The 8,999-nt window shown below is 44.5% G+C and overlaps 2 protein-coding genes across 2 annotated transcripts in view; both read left to right on the top strand.

Moving 5' to 3' along the window:
- Nucleotides 1-611, top strand: part of LOC121936152 (natriuretic peptides A-like) — a 2,979-nt gene extending 2,368 nt beyond the window's left edge. The window contains exon 3 of the mRNA XM_042478033.1: nucleotides 381-611. Coding sequence (XP_042333967.1) covers nucleotides 381-397 — 17 coding nt within the window. The 3' untranslated portion in view covers nucleotides 398-611. The remainder of the gene's footprint in view (nucleotides 1-380) is intronic.
- Nucleotides 612-4,509: 3,898 nt separating this feature from the next.
- Nucleotides 4,510-6,130, top strand: LOC121936154 (natriuretic peptides A-like). The gene is made up of 3 exons (XM_042478035.1): nucleotides 4,510-4,648; nucleotides 5,042-5,359; nucleotides 6,012-6,130. The coding sequence occupies exons 1-3, from the start codon at nucleotides 4,547-4,549 to the stop codon at nucleotides 6,015-6,017; spliced, it is 426 nt and encodes a 141-aa protein (XP_042333969.1). The 5' UTR covers nucleotides 4,510-4,546; the 3' UTR covers nucleotides 6,018-6,130.
- The last annotated feature ends 2,869 nt before the right edge of the window (nucleotides 6,131-8,999 follow it).

The following is an 8,999-nucleotide window of genomic DNA, read 5'->3' as shown; positions in this document are numbered from 1 at the left end:
CCCATTGTATATCGTGGGACTTGATAGCCAGCCCATCATCCGCAGCTCTGCTCAGGTCTTGCAAATGCAAGACTCTTGCAAGCTACTATGGTTTCCTTGATGGGATTTGCTTATTCTTTGCAGCAACGTACAATAAAATTTGGCTCATAGCAACCCTAGGAATGAGAGAAACCCAAGCAATCCCATCATCCACAGCTCTACTGTTCAGGTCTTGAAAAGCCAGGGCTGTCAATGGAGCCCATCCTTGGCAAAAGGAAGGAATAAAGTGGCAACCCATCTAAGAACCACAGTGATCACTGTATTGGGGACTGGATTAGAACAGATCTCATTTGTTTCTCCTAATTATGACCCTCCCTTTTCTTCCCTTTGTTTGATTTCAGGATCGAGAAGGAATTAGGATTGAATTAGGACTAAACCATCCTCCCAATCTCCCTCTTCATCCCATCTGGACCTTTCCTTCCGAAGGATCTCAACATTCGCTGCCGATTTCCGAAGACGCTCCAAAACCCGCCTTTCTCAAAATATCTCCAGAAACGACCGGAAAACTTCTGCCTATTTATTTATTTATTAACTTATTTATTAATGACTTGACCTTTTGGTTTATTGTTTATCTCTGCCTTTCTTTTTTCTCTTTCTCGCTCTCTCGTTTTTGTTTTCGTTTTCTAAAAATAAATAATAAAAATTGAAAACTTTCAGCACTGGAGACCATTGATTTATATATTAATATTAATAATAGTAATAATAATAATAACAACACTTTGACGCTATTAGATTGAATCACTTTTGTCTCCCTTCACTTTTTTGTGAAGCATTCGGAGAGATCTGGTGCCACGACAAACTACAAATCCCAGGATTCCCTGGCATGGAAACATGGAACTTAAAGTGGTGCCAAACTGGATTATTTCTGCAGTGCGGATGCGGCCCAAAGTCATGGCAACCTGAGATTTAACAGAAGGTTTCTGGAGCAAAGCTTCTCTATTTGGATTTGCTTCCCAAAATTTTATAATCTCCTAGTTTGCTTCTTGCAAAAATCAAAGCTTTGGTTCATCTAACCCTGCATCCGCACTAGAGAAATAATCCAGTTTGGCACCACTTTAACTGCCATGTTTCTATCATACAGAATCCTGGGATTTGTGGGTATTCAGCCTGGTCTTCCTGGGCAATCTGGTGCCTCGTCGAACTACAAATCCCAGTATCTTGCAGGATGGAGCCATGACATTTAAAGCGGTATCAAACCACATTAACTCTGCAGTGTGTAGATGCACCGCTAAGCTAATATTCCTGCAAAATGCACATTATCAGGACTGTAGGAAGAGTATGCAAAGGGCAAAAATCAAAAGCTACAAGGAGTAAAGTGGCTTTTGTTTTTAATGGAAACCTAAGCAAAGAGATGCGAAGTTACTTTATTGGCATTTCATTACATATATTTATATAGCACCATAGGCTTTACATAGCGCTTTACAAACTGTTTGTAGTTGCTTCCCAAAGTTGACAGGTCTTTCCAGGGCCATTTTAGCAGGAGTTTCCCCAAATCTGATGCCATTTTCTCTTATCAGTCGTAAGATGGTTCTTTCCCTCTCCAAAAAACAACAGGAAAACAATAGAAAAGCAACCGGGAATCAGAAATGCAATGAGTTACTTTTCCAACAACACAACAACCACATTTGGTTTAAGAAAACCAACAACTTTTCCAAACTCATTGCATCCAAACTCATTGCATCCCCTTAATTTAAAATGGCTGCCCAGAGGGCTCCGGATTTTAGCTGGGTTTTGCATCCAAGGCTTGCAAAAGGGTCTCCGTCGCATCCGTACCTTTTGAGGCCAGGCTTCAGTTTAGACATCCTTGCAGGGAAAAGTAACTCCAATGTACATCTGAGCATAAAAACCATGATGCAGAAGAGGCAGAAAGACAGGCGGAGGCATGCCTTGCTAAGCCAGAGACCCATACCATCATAAGCCGAGTCTATACCCTTTTAAACCAGTTCCATGTAGACTGGTACCCTGTTAAACCAGTTCCTTGGAGACTCATGCCTTGTCAAGCCCTTAGAGACCGATGCCCTGTTAAGCCAGGCCCTTGCACACTTATACCCCTCTTAAGCCAGGTTTACACCTTGCCAATGGTTCACAGACTCATGCTCCATTAAGACAAGCTCATTCCCTGTTAAACCAGTTCTTTGCGGACTATCCCCTATTAAGACAGGCCCTTACAGACTCATACCCTGTTAAGACAGGTTAGTACCCTGTTACAAACTTATACCTCATTAAACCAGACCATTGCAAACTCATACCTTGTTAAGCCAGGCTCATACCATATTAAACCAGTCCATTACAAACTCATACCCTGTTAAGCCAAGCCCTTACAAACTCAATAGTTTGTATCATGTTAAACCAAACCACGACAAAAGCACACAACTAGTTGCAACTTGCAAGGCTCTTTCTGCTTTAAAAGCGAAGCCCATTCTTTCCAACGTTTTAGGGATAAAAACATGTCAACATGTTCAGCTTTTGATTTATATCCCCCGACATAAAGACAGGCCTTGATCCCACTGGGTCCAGAAGTGCGCATGTGCTTCATTTATGCTCCGACACCTTGATCGAAAAGCCAAAGGGGCAATCCAGCAAAACCACAGATTTGACAAATAGAGTTGTCTATACATTGCTACTAGGAGCAATTCTAAACTTACCTTAATGGCCGCAGTGTGCAAAAATGATGTGGAAACTGGTCCAAGTGACGCCGGTGTGTGGTAATAGACGGCCAAAGTTGTGAATGCGGAAGAGAAGAAAAGCTAGGAGAGGATGCAGCCGTTTGCTAGATAGACAAAGATGGAGAGCTTTCTCCCACTTTGTAGCATTAAATGGCTGCACATTACTTTTCAGTCCAATTTGCAGCAATTGGGAAAAGCTGGGGGCAAAAAGGGTTGGAGGAGAGCAAAACCCGGACAATAATGGGACGACAAGAGGATTCATTGGGATTTTTCCAAACTGAGAAACTGTTTAGAGGGTATGACTGTTGCACTGATGTTTACCTTTGGAGGGAAGAGAGCTGGATAAAAGAGACAAAGAACGGCAACGCTTGCAAATCATGCACCGGCACAGTGTTGTGGTTTGAGCATTGGACTATGGAGTCTATCACACGAAGGAGATCAGGAGTTTGTCCCATAAACATCCCGGAACAATTGCGTAATTGACGCTTAATGGTTTCACACAACGTCGCACAAAGCACCATTAAAGTGGTCACAAAGAAGCATTAACGCGCATCTTTATGCCTTCGGGATTTCAGCGACAATGCATTTCTGATATTGCTTTATTTGTGCAATTGCGTGTGATAATCATTTGCACAATTACCATTTTCACTTTATTTGCAGGATGCTTTAAATGGTCTTTAATCTCTCCTTAATGCCAAAATTAGCCCCAGTGATAAATTCCAATGAGTCTGGAGACCAGGGTTTGAATGATGGCTCAGCCACAGAAAGCCACTGGGTGACCCTTGGTCGAGTCGCACCCTCTCAGCCTCAAAGAAAGGCCCTCTGAGCAAATCTTGCCAACAAAACCCTAGGAGATGATAAGCATGATAAGATGACAGCAACACAACAAGATGGTGGCCAGGCGAAAGGCTCCAACAGACGGAGCGAAAGTCGGCAAATGAAACCTTTTACAGGTTAAGTAAATCCTTGGGATGGGAAATGTTTGGGATTTATACCTCAATCTCATTGGAGAGGCCGGGTATAAATAATAATGATAATGATAATAATAATTATTATTATTTCAGAGTTTTTGGGATTTGGGAATGTTTGCCTATCTGTAATGAGATATCTTCGGGACAGGAACCAAATCTACACATGAAGTACATTCACATTTGCTATACATCTCATAGACATAGCCTGGAGGACATGTTAGACCATATTTTAACATGCCTTTGTGCATGGAACAAGAGCACATGTGTCACTATCTCAACCATGGACAAAAAGCATTGGTCTTTGGAATATTTTGGCATTGTGGATAAGGGAGACTCAACCTGGACCACGCTGGTAAAAAGATGCAATGCAGACACATCCAATTGCAGGGTATTAAAAGGACTACATCTCCAAAATTGACCCCGGAGGTTTGGGAATCCAGAGGTTTGCCAAGGCAGCTCCAGAGTTTGCTTGCCCAAACCCTCAATTTTTTGTTTGCCAACCAACCCATTGCGCATGATGTTCCCGGCGTCGGAGCATCCGATAGTCTCCTTCCCAGAAGATATAGAAAGGACAAGCTGTTTGGGGAGCATCTCTCACACCTCGGACGTGCGAAGAGATGAGTCAAGAGGAATGTGTGGATCATGGGTCCCGTGGTTGTCATTCCCGCAATCCACCTTCCCAGTGACAAGATGGATGGCTTTAAAAGGGAATTATTGGCCAGCTTGGGCATCTCCGGCCCCTTATCTAGAACGGCGATGGTATGCGGCTTGGTCCGTTCCTTGGGTGTTGGCTTTGCAGGGTATAAAGATGGGGCGGAAAGGAGGATGGAAATTACAACCACAGTGCTGGAAAGGACTGTCAGCAGCACCATGGGATCGCTTGTCGTTCTGTTCATCCTTGTTGCAGTAGCCCAGCTTCATGGGAAAGCCAACGCTCACCTCCACTCTGGGTCCGAACTGGCTGAGTTGAAGGTAAGACATAGTTGGATCACCTTTTGGGTCTTCAAAGTATTTCTAATCTGTTTTAATATTTAAGAGACAGGGATCGACCCAACTGAAGTTGGATGCGGCGATGCCCAAACTTTGTTCCTCTGAAATGTTTTGGACTTCAGCTCCCATAATTCCTTACATTGACCAAGATGGCTGGGGCTTCTGGGAGTTGACGTCCAAAACATTTGGAGCACCAAAGTTTGGGCAATCCTGAAATGCAACTGTAAGATGTTCATCAGGATAATTGATTGCAGTGCTTTATCAATGATTTGATAAGGCTTAAAAGTGATTTACGGAGTAGCTGTGTTTTGCAACTAGCCAAGATTTCAAGTGCCTTTTTGCCATTTCGGTGGCCTCCTCTTCTTCGTCTCTCAGGATCTTCTGGAGCATTTGGAAGACAAGCTTGGAGAAAGAGAGGCTGAGTTTGTGCCTGGTTTTAATGAACCCGACGACGCAATGGCCGGAGACGCTTCCCAAAACGTCGCCGACTGGGACAACCAAGATGCCCGGCCGATGAGCCAAGGTGGCATCGAACGTGGCAACTGGCAACCCCCGGAGAGAGTGGCCACCACAAGGAGCAAGTTCAGAGGTCTCTTCAATGCTCCCCGAAGCTTACAAAGGTCCTCCGGTTGCTTTGGCCAACGGATGGATCGGATCGGGGCCTCCAGCGGACTTGGCTGCCGCAGGAACCGGGTACGTTGTTGTTTGCGTCTCCTCCCTTATCAATACCTTTTGCCATCCGGAACACATTTGTGTGCGTGTTTGTCTAGAAAATAAAAAGCCAGGTTTGGGGGAGCATTGATGTTGGGGTGCCATGCGCTCCAAACAGAATGCATGTTTCCTAAGGGTTTTGCAAATCAGGGTTCTTTTTAACGCTTAACACATTAAACTTGGCAGCTTCTACAAGGTGTATGGCAACTCCAGAAGGTTTCCAGGGCAAGTGGTTCATCTTTAGGGGGTGCCTAAGAGAAGACATTAGGATGCAAAAAATAGAGCCCAGGGGCTACATTTCAGGTTTCCTTGGCCAAATTCCCTCAGAGGTTTGCCCTTCTCTGAGGCTGAGAGCATGCAACTTGCCGAAGTTCACCCAAATCCTGGGCTCCCAGAGTCCTAGTCCAACATCCAAACCATGATGGCCCTATCCTAGTTTTCATGGAAATATTTGTTTGGGATAGTAGTGGTTTTTGCATGAGGTTGAAACAGTATGACTTAAGGCCACCCAGTGGGTTTCCAGGTCTGAGCAGGGATTCGAACCCTGAGCTCCAGAGTCCAATGCTCAAACCACTACACTCCCCAAGTTCTAACTGGATGTAAATATGGTTCTTTGCTCTCTTTCTTTTGGCAGAACTGATGCTAAACCCAAAGGCAAACTCTCTCCCTTCCATCCCTGATGCCAACCATCAACTCCTGAACTTTCTTCCACTGGATCTTCTACAAAGACCATCTAACCATCTCTTGTCCCAAAGCCGGAAACTTTCCTCCTACTGCAACACCCATTATTCTGTTGCCACTTACCTGAAATTCAAGACACAGGAACGGATGCAAGGGGGAAACATCCAATCAATAATCATGTATTGATCAATGTGTTTCTCTTGTCCTATGGATTTAAAAGACAGACCAAATGCAGTGCCCTTCGCCCCACACAGTCCGCACCAGGCATTTAACCAGGTTCAGTACCACCGACAGAGGTGGCATTTTGTCTTTAAACTCTGTTTGCCAATGCATGGGGCTTGCTAGGAAAGATGGGTGTTTCAATATCCCCTGTTTTTGGCTTCTTAAATGCCTACCACTGCAATGCAGGAGGAAGCGGGGTTTGAGCCAGGAAAATGCCAACCTAAAAAGTGGCACCTTTCCCCCTTTTGCAGAGGATGCCTCTGTGGGTTCTGCCTTGAGTCCCTGGAAGAAAGCAGGATAAAAATAAATGAAATAGATAATAATAATTATTATTATTATTTTGGGTGGCCAAGGGAAATCTATCCTAAATACCTAACTAACCCAGTCGGTTGCACAGCTTTTTCCATAGCGGACCATGGCACCCAAAGCAATTCCAGTTCCCCAATGGTGAACCAGTTTTGCACCCTGGTTAGAAAAGAAATCCCAAAGCAAACCTGGGAATGATGCCAGTGCTGAGATGTGTCTGGACTTCAACTCCCAGCAGCCTTTGCCAATGATGAAGGATGCTGGGAGTTGCAGCTCAATTGTGATTTAGAAGCATGCATGAATCTCACCCTTGTAATATAGAAGAATCCCATCACTGGAAAGTATGGAGAGAGAATGAGGAAAGACATCACTGCCAGCAAGATCCAGAAAATACACAAAGACACCGGTGGAAGTTGTTTTCAATTGTGTAGTGTCCGGGTTTCGGTTTATTTCTGTTTCTTTTAAAGACGACATTCATGGTTGAATAACACAAATACAAATTAATCATAATAATAATAAAAATTCATCAGCACGGGATTTTAGAAAAATAAACATTTATCGACACGGCGGAATGACGTTTCCATGATCCGGCATCCATACCGAAATAATAATTGTAGTAATAATAATAAAAAAGCAAAGTGCAACCTGCAAGGCGTACAAAAAGTAAAACTGGGTTAAATTAAGGAAAGGTCGGAACGGTTAAACTTTGGAATGGCTCCAATAAGCGAAAGGAGAGACAGGGTTAGACCTCAGTATTGCAAGGTAATACTGTGTTAAGACAGTGGTCCTCAGCCTTTTTGGACTTCGGTTCCCAGAATCCCCAGCTACTAGGGCTTCTGGGAGTTGAAGTCTAAGACATTTAGGGGAGCAAAGGTTTGAGAACTACTGGTCCAAGGGTTGAGAAAGTAGGGAATGCAACACCATCACTTTCCCATCTTCCACAAACCTTAACTTAATACTGATATAGAGACTTAGTGCAACTTGCCCATTGGGAAAAATCTAGATTTATAGTTCTCCCATGGAATAGAGATGAGTTCCTTATTTGAGAAGAAGCCTATGAAACAGGACAGAACAACCTTTTGCAATTTAAGACAAACACCATCTACCCACATGAGTCCCAAAACCTCAAGAAATCCCTACCCTCCCATTGCGATGGACTACAATGTCCAGCACCTTGAGAGATGTACTCTATGGCCCATCATGCAGTGATGGAATGCTGTCACAAACAACCGCATCTGTGGGAAGCCATTTGCAGTCCGTGCCGTGAGAGATTTGGAAATGCATTGCAACATATTGCATTGCAATAAATAGTTTAACATTCTGCAAAAACAACACAGATCTACTCTTCCTTCTGGTATAGATGATATACTTTCAGACTGAGATTGACTACAGCTCCTATCAGCCCCAGGAAACACAGGCAAGGATTCTGGGAGGTTTTTTTTTCCTTTGAATACAAGGGCAAAAAACATACAATTTTACAACACAATTGCTCTGTGTAGGATGGTACCAAGTGCGCAGACCATGTTAGGTGTGCAAAATGTGACAGCCAACTTGGTGTTCTCATCATGGTTTACAACTCCCAGAATCCTTGTCTGTTCCGCCTGGTGCTGATAGGAGCTGTAGTCCAAAGGCCCCGAAAGGCCTTAGTTTGGCTTACCCTTGCTCACTAACACAGGAATCCTTTAACATTTATGTAAGTGCTGGACAATCTGGTGCCTCCCAGTGCTTTGCAGACCACAACTTCCATCAGCCCCAGCCAGGGTGGCTAATGGTCAAGAGTTCTGGGAGCTGCAGTCCCAGAGACCAGAAGGGCACCCAGTTGTCCCTAGAATGGACTTGCGGATCCGCCGACAGGTTTCACTCAAAGGAATGCAAACCAATTATACCTTTCCAAAGAGAACAGAAGGTGAAACCCCAAAGGGAAAAAGAAGCAGAGAAAGGTGTTTATCGGAGAAAAGGTTTGGACCCTAAACTCTTCGTCCGAGGCGTTTCCTTCGGGGAAGGATAGCTGCGCATCCCCCAAACTCCCACATACACACATACCCTTGAGCGGCCCAGGACAACATGATTCAAGTGTTAACAGCATCCCAGATCATCTCCAAAAGCCCCCAGGCCGTTTGTCACCTTGACAAGGCAGCGACCAACTCACACACTCCGTCAACACAACTGACAACGCTGCGGTGCGTGTCGTTTTTCCGCAAAGCGCCCCAACGGCGTCTGAGCAGCGCCGGGGTGCCAAAGGATGGGATTCGAAGCAGCTAACAAGACAGGGCAATGTGTTATCCGAACCCTCCAGGGCTCCAGAGATGGAGAGGAAAAAGAGCGATGGAGAGGAACTGGTCTTTAATTGGTCCCACATCTGGACAGGACCAGAAAACATAGTTCATGGCGTCCCAGAAAGATGCGCAGAAGA

The sequence above is a fragment of the Sceloporus undulatus genome, chromosome 7 (genome assembly GCF_019175285.1).
Source record: "Sceloporus undulatus isolate JIND9_A2432 ecotype Alabama chromosome 7, SceUnd_v1.1, whole genome shotgun sequence".
Classification (NCBI taxonomy): Eukaryota; Metazoa; Chordata; class Lepidosauria; order Squamata; family Phrynosomatidae; genus Sceloporus; species Sceloporus undulatus.
The sequence above is the reverse complement of the archived record's forward strand: the minus strand, read 5'-3'. Positions and strand labels throughout refer to the sequence as shown.